At 43.1% G+C, this 17,906-nt stretch overlaps 1 protein-coding gene and 1 non-coding gene across 3 annotated transcripts; one reads left to right on the forward strand and one right to left on the reverse strand.

Moving 5' to 3' along the window:
- Positions 1-275: 275 nt before the first annotated feature.
- amfra (autocrine motility factor receptor a) lies at positions 276-17,264 on the reverse strand. 2 transcript variants are annotated; one of them, XR_006757090.2, is made up of 14 exons: positions 16,210-17,264; positions 12,165-12,257; positions 11,562-11,726; positions 11,172-11,324; positions 10,843-10,883; positions 10,069-10,201; positions 9,687-9,820; positions 9,376-9,486; positions 8,290-8,489; positions 5,720-5,826; positions 5,407-5,541; positions 4,975-5,165; positions 3,573-4,098; positions 276-3,476 (listed from the first exon to the last, which is right to left on the reverse strand). XR_006757090.2 is itself a non-coding variant. In XM_014125567.3 (13 exons), exons 1-13 carry the CDS (start codon positions 16,456-16,458, stop codon positions 3,921-3,923), a joined length of 1,890 nt encoding a protein of 629 aa, XP_013981042.1. In that variant the 5' UTR covers positions 16,459-17,264; the 3' UTR covers positions 276-3,920. The 2 variants fall into 2 exon arrangements, 1 of the variants encoding a protein (XP_013981042.1); XM_014125567.3 differs by having other exon boundaries at positions 276-4,098.
- Positions 1,575-1,651, forward strand: trnaa-ugc (transfer RNA alanine (anticodon UGC)). The gene has a single exon. It is a non-coding gene; the product is annotated as a tRNA-Ala (tRNA).
- Positions 17,265-17,906: the final 642 nt, after the last annotated feature.

The following is a 17,906-nucleotide window of genomic DNA, read 5'->3' on the forward strand; positions in this document are numbered from 1 at the left end:
AACTGTAGTGTACTCTTACTGCCCTCTAGTGAAAAATTACACACAGTCACAGAGTACCATAGTAATACTGTATAGGGATCCAAACTGGTGGGGGGGGGGGGCAAAGAAGGTGAGAAGGCGGAAACTAGCGTGATGTGTAGTATAGAGCTATGCAGGATGTCAACTGGATGACCCATTTAAGGTTTAAAACCACTAATTTCTCCAACATGTGAAGCTGAAGTACAGTTGTAAAGAAAACACTACTGTTTCTAAAACAAGGCAAAGACCAAACAGGGTTAAAGCATCTATAGTAGTTATGCATTGTATTTGTATAGGGTCATTTCACATGTATAATACAGTCATTACAAAAGTATTTACACAAAATATATATATAATTCTTGATCCACTGTTCAATTTAGGCACAAATTAAGCGAACAAAATGCATTCCTATGATTTAGTGACGTACGCACTTTTGCTAAATAATTTTACAAACCATTCTGTAAACAGTTCCATCATCCAGTTGATAGTCCAATGGATACCGTGCCATCTATACATAAATAAATACTGTTTCAAGGTGCAAATGTGCAACCAAAACAAGAACACAAACGTCATAGTATAGTCAAGGTCTACAAAGACCAAGCTTAACATTTTGTGACAGGTAAAAAGCTGTCCATTTCAGGAGAGTTGTAACTACAAAAACACAAGTCCCAAACTTCCCTGGTTGTCCAGAAAAATTTGATTCTGGGAATCTTTCAACCAGGATTTCTGGAATTCTGCAACTCTACTAGGGAATACTAGGAGAAGAGAAGCCTCCGGCAGATCATGATGATCCAGACATTTAAAAAAAAAGGACAACACCGCATGAATTTAATAAAATATCACTACAAATACTTAGCGCAATGCAAAATAAAATGAGCAAGACGTAGATGTCTATGTACAGGTATGAAGGTGTTATGGCAGTGTTTCCTAAACTCATTCCTCGGTACCCCAAGGGGTGCAAGATTTGTTTTGCCGTAACACTATACAGCTTATTCAAAAGATCAAATCTTAATGATTAGCTGATTATTTGAAATCAGCTGTGTAGTGCTAGGGTAAAAGCCAAAATGGGTACCCCTTGGGGTCCCCGAGGACAGAGTTTGGGAAACCCTGTGTTATGAAATCCTTACATACAGTGCCTTTGGAAAGTATTCAGACCTCTTGACGTTTTAAAATGGATTAAATAAACAAATCCTCAGCAATCTACACACAATACCCCATAATGACGAAGCAAAAAAAACAGGTTTTTAGAAATGTTTGCAAATTTATACAAAAATTAAAACAGAAATACCTTATTTACTTAAGTATTCAGACCCTTTGCTATGAGACTCAAAATTGAGCTCAGGTGCATCCTGTTTCCAATGATCATCCTTGAGATGTTTCTACAACTTGAATCGAGTCCAATTGATTGGACATGATTTGGAAAGGCTCACACCTGTCTATATAAGGACCTATAGTTGACTGTGCATGTCAGAGCTAAAACCAAGCCTTGAGGTCGTAGGAATTGTGTTGAGACACAGATCTGGGGAAGGGTACCAAAAAATTTCTGCAGCATTGAAGGTCCCCAACTGGCTCAGTTGGTAGAGCATGGTGTTTGCAACGCCAGGGTTGTGGGTTCGATTCCCACGGGGGACCAGTACGGAGAAAAGAAAATGTATGAAATGTATGCATTCACTACTGTAAGTCGCTCTGGATAAGAGCGTCTGCTAAATGACTAAAATGTAAATGTAAACACAGTGGCCTCCATTCTTAAATGGAAGAAGTTTGGAACTAACAAGACTGTTATCCGATGGTCACTCTGACAGAGTTCCTTTCTGGAGATGGGAGAACCTTCCAGAAGGACAACCATCTCTGTAGCACTCCACCAATCAGGCCTTTATGGTAGAGCAGCCAGATGGAAGTCACTGCTCAGTAAAAGGCACATGACAGCTCGCTTAGAGTTTGTCAAAAGGCACCTAAAGACTCTCAGACCATGAGAAACAAGATTCTCTGGTCAGATGAAACCATGATTCAACTATTGGCCTGAATGCCAAGTGTCATGTCTGGAGGAAACCTGGCAGCATGATGGTGGCAGCATCATGCTGTGGGGATATTTTTCAGCGGTAGGGACTGGGAGACTAGTCAGGATCGAGGCAAAGACGAACAGATTAAGGTACAGAGATCCTTGATGAAAACCTGCTCCAGAGCGCTAAGGACCTCAAGACTGAGGCAAAGGTTCACCTTCCAACAGGACAACGACCCATAATCACACAGCCAAGACAATGCAGGAGTGACTTCGGGACAAGTCTCTGAATATCCTTGAGTGGCCCAAACAGAGCTCGGACTTGAACCCAATCAAACATCTCTGGAGGGACCTGAAAATAGCTGTGCGGCAACACTTCCCATCCAACCTGACAGAGCTTGAGAGGAATGGGAGAAACTCCCCAAATACAGGTGTGTCAAGCTTGTAGCGTCCTACCCAAGAAGACTCAAGGCTGTAATTGCTGCCAAAGGTGCTTCAACAAAGTACTTTGTAAATTGTCTGGATACAATTTAATCAATTTTATAATAACGCTGTAACCTAACAAAATGTGGAAAAAGTGAAAGGGTGTGAATACTTTCCAAAGGCACTGTAGCTCAGTACCATTCAAATAAAGTGTGATCCAGCTAAAGCCTTTACCCAAGGTTTTGAGGAATCATGTAGACAATCTAATGCTACCTATGCCATCTAGGCATGTACACAAATTAAGAATGAATTCATATTTCAACTTCTTATAATACAAATTAAAATGTGACTTTTAGCTATGAATCATAGTGGCACACTATCAATACACAAGGCAATGGAACTGAACGTTTTTCTTTGAAAAGTGAAGAGTGTATGTGTGCCTATATATGTATTCAGGACAGAAAATAGATCTTTCCTACATCAAACTGTACTAGACTCTGCAGTATCCGAAAGTAGATGGAGACTGTCTGTTCAATGTTTCTTCATGGTAGAGATAAGAGCAGAAATGTGGACAATAAAGATTTTTGTCTAATAATGTATTGGCAGGCAGTCTCCCCTCTCAGTACTAACCAGGCCTGACCCTGAACAGGGTGTTATGGCCACAAGCAATTAACCAAAAAAAATGTTTTACCCAGTTTTCTCCCCGAATTAGGTCCCTTGGCATCTCTGCAACTCCTCAATGGGCTCGGGAGAGGCAAAGGCCAAGTCATGAGTCCTCCGAAACATGACCCGCCTGGCTACCTTCTTCTTACCACACCGCCTGCTTGACCCGGATGTCAGCCGCACCAATGTGTTCAATTGACGACGGGATTCAGCTTGCAGGTGCCAGGCCCTGTCACAAGGAGTTGCTATAGCATGATGAGCCAAGGAAAGCCCCACCGGCCAAACCCTCCGTTACCCCTAACGGTGCTGGGCCAATTGTGCGCCCTCCTATGGGACTCCCGTTCACGGTCCGTTGTGACAAAGCCTGGGATCTCTTGTTTAAAACACAGGGTGGAAAAAAAATGTAATCATGCACATTTCTCCGATTAATTTAACGGATAGACAGTCCATTCAGTAGTAGGTTACTTACTCCGGCCCTAGATGGACTGTAGAGGGGCAGGTTTGGTGGTACAGTGAGACCTGTCGTAACCAGTATAAATCTTACTGGTTCCCAGTAGGGCTGTGACAATACCAGTATCACAAAAAGATGTCCATGACAAAATGAAAACACGAAGCAGATCTAACTCTGGTCCTTTAATAACCTGCTGTATGCAAGATATTGTTTGCCACAGCTTGGAAAAAAAATAAGTTTGATTCCAACATCAGGGATGTTTTCCTAAACAAGTTAAATCCACTTTGTGTTTTGTTTTCTTGCCATGATACTAACGAGTATGGCAATACTGGTATCATCCCGGCCCTAGTTCCCAGTCCAGCCTCTTCACTGGTACGCGTGCATGCGGCGCTCAGCAGCTGCCGCTAACTTTCTGCGTCGCAGGGTCATAGAGTCTAAAACTGAGCCTGCTGGGATGTCATCCTCAAGAGAGGGCAGACCATCGTACTCATCATCGTCGTTCATAGCAGCAGCATTTTCCTCTGGGCTCTTGCTCAGATATCTCCTGAGAGGGGCGCAGGAGGAGAGGAGTTGGTTTTAGTTTTTAAGACCTCTGCTGGGTTCTTAGGGTTATGGTTGAGCCAGGATGTGGAGATGAAGCTAGGACTAAGGTTGAGGCTAGAGTTGAACTGGGATGTGGACATGAAGCTAGGGTTAGGGTTGAGGTTGAGGCTAGGGTTGAGCCGGGACGTGGACATGAAGCTAGGGTTAGGGTTGAGGCTAGGGTTGTGGTTGAGGCTAGGGTTAGGATTGTGGTTGAGGGTTAGGGTTGAGGCTAGAGTTAGGGTTGTGGTTGAGGCTAGGGTTAAGGTTGAGCCGGAATGTGGACATGAAGCTAGGGTGGTATTTAATATTGGCTTATTTTAAAAAAATACTTTAGCTCAGATTGATTTAGCTTGCCTGGTGCAATGGAACCAATAGAATAGTCCCAAAAGTGCAACTGCAGACCCTGCCCATCTGGCAAAAAGTATTTGAAAGAAGACAAGTACTATTTAAAGCCAGGCGTGTTAATGTCCTGGTGCCAGGGGACATGGCTATCGGTGAGCTAATGGGGTCAGTGCTGGTCAGAGCCTCATGATCAGGGCGCATTATTACCATCAACAGGAACATGAGAAACACAATGAGCTGAATGGAATAGAGCAGCATGAAAGGTGAAAAGCACAGGCTACGACCCCTGTAGCATACAGGACCAAATATTCTAATAGACAAGTGGGCACAAACAGAGCATAGAAAGGTAGTAAATATGATAAAATAGACAATTTGCGTCATTCGCAACATCCATAATAGATTAATTTGAAATCCAGGCTAGCAGGTTAGGAACTGGAAGTGTTCCATTGAAGTCAGTGCTTTCTTTTTAACTTTAAATAAGCAGATCCAGTACCTCTGTGCTCGTAGCAGTAGCTCATCTTTCCTCTGTAGCAGTATCTTCTGTCTCTCCTCGGCTGACTTGGAGAAGCGGCTGCCTCTGACCTCAAAGTCCTCCACCTCGGGGGTCACGAACTCTGAACTCCCGCTGGCCCCACCCACATCTTGTGGGGAGGGGTTGACCTGGGAGGCAGAGTGGTCCACAGGCTGGAGGGAGACAGCAGACATTTTAAGCAGACCTGGAAGTCAGGTATGCTCTAAACTTACTGTGTAAGTCAAGTGTCCCAAGAAGGCTTTTCAAGTCATTTTGGGTATCGGCTCATGGGATGAATTGACCCTGAACTATATTTTAGCCCTTCCTTATGTTAATGTCACATCCAAGGAGACCACATAAGCACCCACACAACCAGCGTGTGGAGTTCCCTGTAGCAGTGTGGGACTGACTGACCTGTATGGGGAAAGGAACCACGATGCGTCCGTCCAGGATGTTGTCAGTGGTGACCTCCACAGAGCGGGTCAGCTGCAGATCCTGTAGCACAAGATGGTAGGGAACCTCCGGAAACATCTCCCCGATCTGATGGGCCTAAAGATAGCGAGAGAGGAGATGTATCATTATTTCAAACATCTAATGTAGCCTCCTTTCTTTACCTTCTTATATTCATTGTTACTGCCATGAGAGAATAGGACAAGTGAAAGTTAACAAGAATAGAATGAGACACTGGTAAAAAAAAAAAAAATGGATGGACCCCATGAACACTGACCATGGCATTGAGCTGGGAGTTGTTGACCTGTTGTACGATGCCCAGGATGTTGGTTGTGTGCATCACTTCCACAGAGAAACTGGGCAGCCAGCTGGCAATGCGAGAACCTAGTAGGGGTGAAATGCATGCACGGTCAAGCTCATTAGATATTCATGGAGAGGTGTCCTATCTAATCTGTGTATGGATTTAGAGTGTTGAGAGAAAAGCCTGAATAGTCGCCAACTGTGTCAGAGTAACCACTGAGAGGATGTCTATCTGCATATTTTATGGGTGTTACTCTAGGCCCTAAAGATACTGAGGCCTGATCCAGAAAACTAAAACTAGTAGGGACTACAGATGTCATTTCGTTTCATAGCCAACACTGACACATTTACATTGATGAGTAAAGCATTTGACAGGGTTAACTACTGTAATCAAAAATATCCTGTCAATGGGGGTGAGGCCTGAAATAGTCCCATGGGTTTGGGACTTTCTCTCTGACAGGAGACAACAGGTCATTATGGTGCCACATCTGAATGGGAGTCCCTCATGTGGGGTGGCCCAGGGGACCCTCCTTGGCCCGGTCCTTTTCCTTGCCCTCATCAATGACGCTGAACATGAAGCTGCCAACCCTGTGTGGAAATATATATTTTCTAGATATGTGGTAGTAGAGTAGTGGCCTGAGGGAACACACTTAATGTATTGTGTAAAGTGTTATGAAATGTAATGTAATATTTGAAGTTGTATATAACGGCCTTAATGTTGCTGGGCACCAGGAAGAGTAGCTGCTGCCTTGGCAGGAACTAATGGGGATCCTTAATAAATACAAATACAAAGCTGCCACCCACACCATGTCTTTATAGTATTGTTGTTATTAAGAACACCTGCTCTTTCCATGACATAGACTGACCAATGGCTGCACCATTGAGAGCATCCTGACTAGCTGCATCACCGCAACTGCTCGGCATCCGACCGCAAGATGCTACAGAGGGTAATGTGTATGGCCCATTTCATCACTGGGGCCGAGATCACTGCATTCCAGGACCTCTATACCAGGTGGTGTCAGAGGAAGGCCCTAAAAATTGTCAAAGACTTCAGCCACCCAAGTCGTAGATGGTTCTTTCTCTCCGTTTCCGCACGGCAAGCGGTACCGGAAAGCCAAGTCTGGTACCAAAAGGCTTCTTAACAGCTTCAACCCCCAAGCCATAAGACTGCTGAACAGTTAATCAAATGGCTACACGGACTATTTACATTGACACCCTTATTTTATTATTATTTTTTGCACTCACTCTTGCACAGGCTTGATGTACACTCAGTGGACTCCACACACACACACACACACACACACTCACCACTCACATATACTACACTGACACACATTACTACTCTGTTATTATCTATGCCTAGTCACTTTAACCCAACCTACATGTACATATTACCTCTACCTCGTACCCCCGCATATTGACTCGGTAGCCCTTGTATACAGCCTAGTTATTGCTATTTTATTGTGTGTTACTATTTTTCCTTTAGTTTATTTAGATGGTTTTTTTTGGTTTTTTTAACTCTGCATTGTTGGTTAAGGGCTTGTAAGTAAGCAGGTCTACACCTGTTGTATTTGGTGCATGTGACAAATAAAATTTGACGTAACTTGTTAAATCCACTTCAAATCGGTGTAGATGAAGGGGAGGAGACAGGTTAAAGAAGGATTTTTAAGTCTTGAGACAATTGAGAGATGGATGGTGTATGTGTGCCATTCAGAGGGTAAATGGGCAAGACAAAATATTTAAGTGTTTTTTAACGGGGTATGGTAGTAGGTGGCAGGCACCCCGGTTTGTGTCAAGAACTGCAACACTGCCGGGTTTTCACACTCAACAGTTTCCTGTGTATCAAGAATGGTCCACCATCCAAATGACATCCAGCCAACTTGACACAACTGTGGGAAGCATTGGAGTCAACATGGACCAGCATCCCTGTGGAACGCTTTCGACACCTTGTAGAGTCCATGCCCTGACGAATGGAGGCTGTTCTGAGGGCAAAGGGGGGGGGTGCAACTCAATATTAGGAATGCGCTCTTAATGTTTTGTACACTCAGTACTTGTATTATATTGAAAGTGTTTTACTGGTTTAGGATTTTACTATTTGATAATGATTTAATTATTCATGTTATGAATGTAAATTGGTGTACAATTCAGTCTGACTGTGAGAAACCAATAAAACCTATCTACTTATTTACATACTTTTAAAGAGCAAAAATATGTACGCAAAGGAATGTTCTAGAATATTGGACCGTTGGCTTTGATACTTTTAGACTTCTCAGCGCGGCTCAAGCAATTTCTCCAACTGTCAACACACTCAAATGAATATAGAGGACACATACCGGAGATACGTTGGTTGGGAACTTAGTGCATCCCCCGCAGACGGTGGTCTCAGAAACGCATAGCTATGTCACAATGGGATGCGGGACTATGATTTACACTTAAGCCTAAATGTTGATTAATATGTCCTGTCCCTGTGAAATAAATTGGTTCTGATTCTGAGTGCTAGTAAAAAAGTAGAAAAGTGAGTATACTGGGTGAGTGTTGGGGCCTCACCGTCAAAGTGGAAGAAGTGGTTGTGCTGGTTGAGGTGTGGCCTTGCCTCTGGCCCGGGGCCTCCAGGGCCCATGTTGTCTTCCAGCATGGGCTCCCTCTGCCTCTCCTCTCGCTCTCCTCCAGCCCCCTCGCTGATGTTCAGAGACATACGGCACGTGGGACACGACGTGTCCTGCTCCAACCAGGAACGCAGGCAAGAGCTGGGCACACAAAAACACACTGTTAATAGTGACCATAATAATGCTTTGATTTTATGTAGCACTAGGCACATAATGTTAAATCATGATAATGGACTGGAGTTATTACCGTAAATTCCGGACTATAAGCCGCAACTTTTTTCCCAGCTTTGAACCTCGCAGCTTAAACAATGACGCGGCTAATATATGGATTTTTCCCGCTTTCAATTTATTTTTTTATTTTTTAAAACACATTCTGTGACGTGCTCAGTTTTTTAGCGGCATGAAGCTTTCATTAGACCAATGAAATTGCCGAACGGGTTAAGGTCAAACAACTTTTTTTCTTTACTGTTTAGATTAAATCAAGCGCTCTCAAGCTTCCCATCATTCTGATTACGGTAGTCATTTTGTCACCCTCATCATGGCAAAGACAAGGAGAAATGCATATGATGCAGCTTTCAAGTTGAAGGCGATTGATCTGGCTGTTGGAAAAGGAAATAGAGCTGCTGCACGGGAGCTTGGTCTTAATGAGTCGATAATAAGACGTTGGAAACAGCAGCGTGAGGAATTGACTCAGTGCAAAAAGACAACTAAAGCTTACTGCTAATTTTACATTTTTTGTTACAAGCCGTGTTTCGTTAAAGCCTATTTATTTTTGTTACAAGCCATGTTTCGTTAAAGCCTGTGTAAAGTTAATTTGTTTCAATGTACCGGTAGGCACCTGCGGCTTATAGACATGTGCGGCTTATTTATGTTCAAAATAAAAAAAATGTTAATTCAGTGGGTGCGGCTTATATTCAGGTGCGCTTAATAGTCCGGAAATTACGGTATGTATAGCAGAATAGATAGTTGTTGTGGTTGCTGAAATGCGCACTGCATGGGGGTTAAGCGTTTTTGCATATCTGCTCACTTGTGGAAGAGATGTCCACAGGGCAGTTTGCGTGCTGTCATCATGGAGTCCCAGCAGATAGCACAGTCATCATTGTTTGCTACCAGCTCATCAGAGGTGGCCACAGCAAACCTGCAATCAACAATATACTTAGAACAATACTTTGTCCATTTTCTTTTCAGATCATGGAAATTAATCCTTTGCTTTCAACCTTTTGCCTTCAAATATGCCCCAGAGCATAGATGGATACAGCTATAACACAATGTAATGTAAATAAATACAGGTACTGTTCAGTATGTAGAAAGATAAAGCTAGCTGACTGAGCAACAAACCTGGCCTCCATGTTGTTGATGACATGGAGGTAGTTCTTGTGGCGACGGATTCTCTTCTGCACCTCATGGAACAGGTAACGCAGCTGCATGAAGATCACCAGGCTGGCCATAGAGAGCCAGATGTTACCAAACAGCTGAGAGGAGAAGGGGAGAAGAGGGAGAGAAAAAGGAGAAGAGCAGAGGAGAGGATAAGAGAAAGAGTTGGTAGAAAGAAGATATTCTGGTTACAACATGAAGGGACCTATAGATAAATGGACACTAGTAACGACCCTAGTAACGACCCTAGTAACGACCCTAGTAACAAGTCAAATAGGGACATGCCACTCTTGTGCAGTTGTTTTGTGTGAAAGTGAGTGGATGTGAGAATGGGTGTTGAACTCACCAGCATGTGGATGTGGTGCATGAGGTCCAGCCCCAGGAGAGCCAGCTCCATCACAAAGTCAGTGTAGTAAACGTAGGATCCTTTACTCTCCCAGGTGCCCTCATGGTTCAAGTCCCACAGGTGGATAGAGTACCTGGAGGGAGCAGGAACAGGTGTTCAGTGCGTGCGTGCGGCCTTTTCAGATTGTTACAGGCTTTGGATTTTCCATTTATATTTCGAGGTTGGACGTTAGCACGTGGGGCGCACAGACAGTTTGTGTTACACCTGTGCTGGTTTGTCATCTTGTTAGTGGGAAGGTGTTTCACCTGTGCTGGCCCAGGTGATTTTTAAGAGTGGCTGGCCCATGGCTCCAGTTGTCTGGAGAGATGTGGAAGGTCAACTCCCAATTAGATTTCTAGACAAACAATCCTTTATCTGATCTTCCCCGTTTTTGTTTTGCGCCAACATTTTGGTTTGCTTCCTGTCTGAGTTTGGTGTGGGCTTTTCTTTTATTTGCCTCTTAGTGGGCACATTTAGTGGGTGCTCATGGTGGGTGTCTTTTAGGTCCCAGTTGTTGTTGCTATGCAACTTTCAGTGGACAGCTCCAAGAGTATCTTTCAGAACCCCACCTGTTTCATTTTGTTTGATGTCAGTGACTCTTTGTTAGTTCCCCCTTCTGTTTGAGTGCCATGTTTGGTTTTCTTGCTGGGGAACGTTAACAAGATCTACCACCAGTTGGTAATGAGTTTATACAAGATATACAATATTTTGGCAATTGCCTGCACAATCACTTACCGGATAATGACATGTCCAGTTCTAACGGACACCAGCATACACTGAAAGGAAACATAAGAAAACAATAGTCTGGTTAGATAATGGGGAGCATCATCAGATAAGACCATGATGTATACATTAAAAACAGGCAGATAAGCACTACACCGCAAATGTTTATCCATATAGAAAAGAGAAACCAAGGCAAGAGGACCCAATAGACTTTTTAAATGTCGCCTCCATCTCAAAATGCATTGGAGAAACATTCCTCTCCTGAGGCGAGGAGAGAAGACACGATGAATCAAGGAAAAACAGTTGAGATCCACCTGGGGAGCGAGCTCCAGGCCTCCTACCTCAGCGGCCATGAAGGCGACGGTGTGCATGCCATGGGGATTTCCCAGCAGACCACAGAGCAGAGCCAGGCCACAGCAGGTCAGCAGCATACCCACCAGCAGGGTCAGAACCCTCACATGGCTGCCCATAGGAGTGGTGGGTGAGAATGACAGCTGTAACAACACACACAAGACTCAGTGATAAAGTACGATACTGCCGTGGATGATAATAGAATATCATAACATTAAAAATCCTAATCATGAACCGGGGAAATTAGAGTTTGTTTTACAAAACAAAGACACTAATGATTAGCCTTAAAGATATTGGCTAAATACAAATGATAAAACAATATTGTGACTTATTGTTTGCCAGAAGAGGATAACTCCTATATTGGACTATTGAAAACGAACATATTCAAAGCGGTCCTTGCAGAGCTGGACCATGAGGTGCATGAAGACGAGGACAGCGAACCACAGACACCACATCACCACCTCCTCCACCGTCTGAACGTTGAGCACCCCGAAGATAAAGATAAACTTGTAGAAGATGAAGTTCCAGAACTTGTCCTTCAGGTGCTGTATAGAGAGAGAAAGCAGCCAGGGCAGATAGGCCGTTAAAACATTTGATTTAGTCGCAATAGCTTTCTTGTTTTGAGTAAGGCTTGTTGACATATATTTTACATTTGTATCCAAAAGCATAATTGAGCAATGATTTATCAAAGATTGGCATATTTATTACGTTTTGGCCTTATCCAGGCCTCTCGTCTGGGTTTTGTGAGGAATCACTCATTGCCTAAATTGGGTAGGATTTAATTCAGCTGCATAATAAAATGTTTATGATAGTGGCCTCTATCTTAGCATGCATATCTCAATGACTACTAATGAAATGACATTCCCATTATACCCCAGTTAAAGGGGACCTGGCAGTTTGCAGTAAGGGTTTCAAGGAAAAACATTAGGCTACCTGGTTAATGAATGACATTACCTAGAAAAACAAAACATATTCCTACTTACCTGTTTTTCACTGACACGGAGCGGCCCAAAGACAACGCACTGGATCACCTTTGCAATCAGCATCAGGACACAACAGGTTGTATTCACCATCACCTGATCAACATGACATATTGAATTGAAAGTTAAATCAGCCAACAAATGAAACAGCAAATTGACACTATCCCAAATCCATTATTTCAATATCAAGGTAAAAGTTTGTCCCAGGTTACGAAAGTCTCAATCGCGATGGTTTTGTTATTTTTCAGCACAATATCTAGCGGACTAATCTCCGCGGTACAGGAAGTTTCTGATGAACTTCACCAACAGCGTTGAGCCAAGACCAGGATTTCTGGAATACACTGTGCAAAGTCAAAAGTTTGGACACACCTACTCATTCAAGGGCTTTCTTTATTTTTACTATTTTCTACATTGTAGAATAATAGTGAAGACATCAAAACGATGAAGTAACACATATGGAATCATGTAGTAAGAAAAACTAAATAAAAAAAGTGTTAAACAACTTTAAATATACACTGCTCCAAAAAATAAAGGGAACACTTAAACAACACAATGTAACTCCAAGTCAATCACACTTCTGTGAAATCAAACTGTCCACTTAGGAAGCAACACTGATTGACAATAAATTTCACATGCTGTTGTGCAAATGGAATAGACAACAGGTGGAAATTATAGGCAATTAGCAAGACACCCCCCAATAAAGGAGTGATTCTGCAGGTGGTGACCATAGACCACTTCTCAGTTCCTATGCTTCCTGGCTGATGTTTTGGTCACTTTTGAATGCTGGTGGTGCTTTCACTCTAGTGGTAGCATGAGACGGAGTCTACAACCCACACAAGTGGCTCAGGTAGTGCAGCTCATCCAGGATGGCACATCAATGCGAGCTGTGGCAAGAAGGTTTGCTGTGTCTGTCAGCGTAGTGTCCAGAGCATGGAGGCGCTACCAGGAGACATGGAGGAGGCCGTAGGAGGGCAACAACCCAGCAGCAGGACCGCTACCTCCGCCTTTGTGCAAGGAGGACCAGGAGAAGCACTGCCAGAGCCCTGCAAAATGACCTCCAGCAGGCCACAAATGTGCATGCTCAAACGGTCAGAAACAGACTCCATGAGGGTGGTATGAGGGCCCGACGTCCACAGGTGGGGGTTGTGCTTACAGCCCAACACCGTGCAGGACGTTTGGCATTTGCCAGAGAACACCAAGATTGGCAAATTCGCCACTGGCGCCCTGTGCTCTTCACAGATGAAAGCAGGTTCACACTGAGCACGTGACAGACGTGACAGAGTCTGGAGACGCCGTGGAGAACGTTCTGCTGCCTGCAACATCCTCCAGCATGACCGGTTTGGCGGTGGGTCAGTCATGGTGTGGGGTGGCATTTCTTTGGGGGGCCACACAGCCCTCCATGTGCTCGCCAGAGGTAGCCTGACTGCCATTAGGTACCGAGATGAGATCCTCAGACCCCTTGTGAGACCATATGCTGGTGCGGTTGGCCCTGGGTTCCTCCTAATGCAAGACAATGCTATACCTCATGTGGCTGGAGTGTGTCAGCAGTTCCTGCAAGAGGAAGGCATTGATGCTATGGACTGGCCCACCCGTTCCCCAGACCTGAATCCAATTGAGCACATCTGGGACATCATGTCTCGCTCCATCCACCAATGCCACGTTGCACCACAGACTGTCCAGGAGTTGGCGGATGCTTTAGTCCAGGTCTGTGAGGAGATCCCTCAGGAGACCATCCACCATCTCATCAGGAGCATGCCCAGGCGTTGTAGGGAGGTCATACAGGCACGTGGAGGCCACACACAGTACTGAGCCTGATTTTGACTTGTTTTAAGGACATTACATCAAAGTTGGATCAGCCTGTAGTGTGGTTTTCCACTTTAATTTTGAGTGTGACTCCAAATCCAGACCTCCATGGGTTGATAAATTGGATTTCCATTGATTATTTGTGTGATTTTGTTGTCAGCACATTCAACTATGTAAAGAAAAAAGTATTTAATAAGATTATTTCTTTCATTCAGATGTAGGATGTGTTGTTTAAGTGTTCCCTTTATTTTTTTGAGCAGTGTATTTTATATTTGAGATTCTTCAAAGTAGCCACCCTTTGCCTTGATGACAACTTTGTACACTCTTGCCATTCTCTCAACCAGCTTCATTAGGTAGTCACCTTGAATGCATTTCAATTAAAAAGGTGTGCATTGTTAAAAGTTAATTTGGGGAATTTATTTCCTTCTTAATGTGTTTGAGCCAATCAGTTGTGTTGTGACAAGGTAGGGTTGGTATACAGAAGATCGCCCTATTTGGTAAAAGACCAAGTCCATATTTTGGCAAGAACAGCTCAAATAAGCAAAGAGAAATGACAGTCCATCATTACTTTAAGACATGAAGATCAGTCAATCCGGAAAATTTCAAGAACTTTGAAAGTTTCTTCAAGTGCAGTTGCAAAAACCATCAAGAGCTATAATGAAACTGGCTCTCATGAGAACCGCCACAGGAAAGGAAGATCCAGAGTTACTTCTGCTGCAAAGGATAAGTTCATTAGAGTTACCAGCCTCAGAAATCGGCAATTAACTGGACCTCAGAATGCAGCCCAAATAAATGTGTTCAGAGTTCAAGTAACAGACATCAACTGTTCAGAGGAGACTGCGTGAATCAGGCCATCATGGCCGAATTCCTGCAAAGAAACCACTACTAAAGGACAGCAATAAGAAGAAGAAACTTGCTTGGGCCAAGAAACATGAGCAATGGACATTAGACCGGTGGAAATCTGTCCTTTGGTCTGATGAGTACAAATTTGAGATTTTTGGTTCCAACTGCCGTGTCTTTGTGAGACGCAGAGTACGTGAACGGATGATCTCCACATGTGTGGTTCCCACCGTGAAGCATGGAGGAGGAGGTGCGATGGTGTGTGTCTGTGATTTATTTCAAATTCAAGGCACATTTAACCAGCATAGCTACCACAGCATTCTGCAGCGATACGCCATCCCATCTGGTTTGCGCTAAGTGGGACTATGATTTGTATTTCAACAGAACAATGACCCAAAACACACCTCCTGGATGTGTAAGGGCTATTTGACCAAGGAGAGTGATGGAGTGCTGCATCAGATGACCTGGCCTCCACAATCACCCAACCTCAAGCCAATTGAGATGGTTTGGGGTGAGTTGGACCACAGAGTGAAAGAAAAGCAGCCAACAAGTGCTCAGCATATGTGGGAACTCATTCAAGACAGTTTGAAAAGCATTCCAGGTGACTACCTCATGAAGCTGGTTTCAGAGAAGGCCAAGAGTGTACCAAGCTGTTACCAAGTCAAAGGGTGGCTACATTGAAGAATCTCAAATATATTTTGATTTGTTTATCACTTTTTTGGTTACTACATGATTCCATGGTGTGGTATTTCATAGTTTTGATGTCTTCATTATTATTCTACAATGTAGAAAATAGTAAAAATAAAGAAAAACCCTTGAATAAGTAGGTGTGTCCAAACGTTTGACTGTTACTGTAGCTCGGACTATATCGATTCACCCAAGGTTAATACTTAAAAAAATATTTAACACCCACCTTGTACCTGTTTGTCCTCTGTAGATGCGTGCCTTTGTTTACTAAAATCTATACTTTTTCAATAAACATTAATCAAATACCACCACTGACTATTTCATTGTTGAGATTCAATGGGCACAAGCGCATTTACACTGAGTTGCCATCTTAGAGCAACACCAATGAGCAATCAGTCTGTAGTTGTATTTGATTAACCCTTTATTGAAAAAGTATGGATTTCAGCAAACAAAGAAAGGCACGCAACTACAGAGGACATACATAGGTACAAGTTGGCCGTTTCATAAGTTCTATTTTTTTGAAGTATTGACCTCAGGCAAATTGATGTAGTCGGAGCTAGATTCCGCAAAGCCTGTTCTCAGCTCCACGCCGTTGATGAAGTATATCATTAAACATCCTTTACTGTGGAGTTTAGTCCGCTACACAATAATCAGATAATTCAGTACAATTCAAAGCATGACTATCAACAAACCACAGGAGCGGAGTTTATGAACTTACCCAAACAAAAACAGTGTCTGAGACCAGGTACAACCGGACAGTGGCTGCCACATCGCTAAGGCTGGTGATTGGGTCCTCATCAACATCATCACTTTCTACAGGAGTACTGCTCTGTGTCTGTGTGTACTCTACTGGCTCTGTGACAGTACAGTATCCACTCAATATTGACCCAGTGAGAAATACAGCACTCAGAGCTGTGTATGTCTGCAAACTGGGCCATGGAAATCTCTCCAAAAACAGCAAAGGCATATTGACTGGTGCAAGGTTTGCCACTTTGGAAAATTCAGATAAAACGTATTGAGTGAACACCTACTATTTCGAGAGATTTTTTATCAACTAGTGATTTAAAGCTGCAATGTCACTTTTGGAAGACCCCACCAAATACACATAGAAATTTAAGTAATAGATATGTAATTCTCATTGAAAGCAAGTCCAAGAAGCGGTAGATATGTTGTGGGCGCTATATCTTTCCTTCCCGTTTTAAATGTGCTCTTTTACTTTCAGTTCAGTACACCAGCTTCAAACATATGAAAATACTATGCTTTTGGTTATTGAAAATATATTTATCGACTGTTTATATGGTACACTGACTCTGTTTTGTCACAAACTGAAATTAGGCGAACTATTAGAATTTTAGCAAGCAAGCAGGAAATGGCGCAGCGATTTATGCGCAGTGCACATTTAATTTAGCGTTACTTAGAAAACGTTAACTTCATTATCTCGTTTGTAGCTAATACAGTGGTAACGTTTGATATGTATCCTCCTTGGCTAGCTGGCTAGCTAGGTATATGGACGACTGGTAAATCAACAACAACAACAGTTTAGTTAACGTTAGCTAGCTAGTAACCAGGATTACAAACTCTGATATGACATTTCGTCCACGCTGATAACTATGTACGATGTCGCCAAATACCAACTGAAAATTGGCGTCTCTGAAAAAAAACGTCAAAACCTTAACTGTGTCGACCCTCCTATTGCATGTTGCTGTAGCAATATCTCGGAGTTTCCACCTTATTGCGTCTATTTCGGTGTACTTCCGGTTTTGGCGCATCTGGATTCCTCTCTGGATTGGCTGGATCAGGGAGCGCTCTAGTTGGCCTTTATAAAAAATATCTGAATTTGTCTGCCTGTGTGAACGCAGCCATGTTGTCTCAGCAAGGGACCTCCTTCAGAATAAGGCATCATACATACAGTGCCTTCAGAAAGTATTCATACCCATTTACTTATTCCACATTTTGTTATTTTAATTTTTTTATTTCACCTTTATTTAACCAGGTAGGCTAGTTGAGAACAAGTTCTCATTTACAACTGCGACCTGGCCAAGATAAAGCAAAGCAGTGTGACACAGACAACAATACAGCTACACATGGAATAAACAATAAACAAGCCAATAACACAATAAACAAGTCAATGACACAGTAGAAAAAAAGAAGGTCTATATACAGTGTGTGCAAATGGCGTGAGGAGGTAGGCAATAAATAGGCCATAGTAGCGAAGAATTACAATTTAGCAGATTAACACTGGAGTGATAAATGAGCAGATGATGATGGGCAAGTAGAGATACTGGTGTGCAAAAGAGCAGAAAAACAGTATGGGGATGAGGTAGGTAGATTGGGTGGGCTATTTACAGATGGACTTTGTACAGCTGCAGCGATCGGTTAGCTGCTCAGATAGCTGATGTTTAAAGTTGGTGAGGG

The sequence above is a fragment of the Salmo salar genome, chromosome 10 (assembly GCF_965601325.2).
Source record: "Salmo salar chromosome 10, fSalSal1, whole genome shotgun sequence".
Lineage (NCBI taxonomy): Eukaryota > Metazoa > Chordata > Actinopteri > Salmoniformes > Salmonidae > Salmo > Salmo salar.

Excerpts from the sequence above, each read along its gene's own strand:
- amfra (XM_014125567.3), bottom strand. The coding sequence starts at position 16,458 with ATGCCTTTGCTGTTTTTGGAGAGATTTCCATGGCCCAGTTTGCAGACA. Across the intron at positions 5,166-5,406 it reads TGGTTCCTTTCCCCATACAG|CCTGTGGACCACTCTGCCTC; the intron begins GTCAGTCAGTCC and ends GTCTCCCTCCAG. Across the intron at positions 4,099-4,974 it reads CTACTGCTACGAGCACAGAG|GAGATATCTGAGCAAGAGCC; the intron begins GTACTGGATCTG and ends CGCCCCTCTCAG.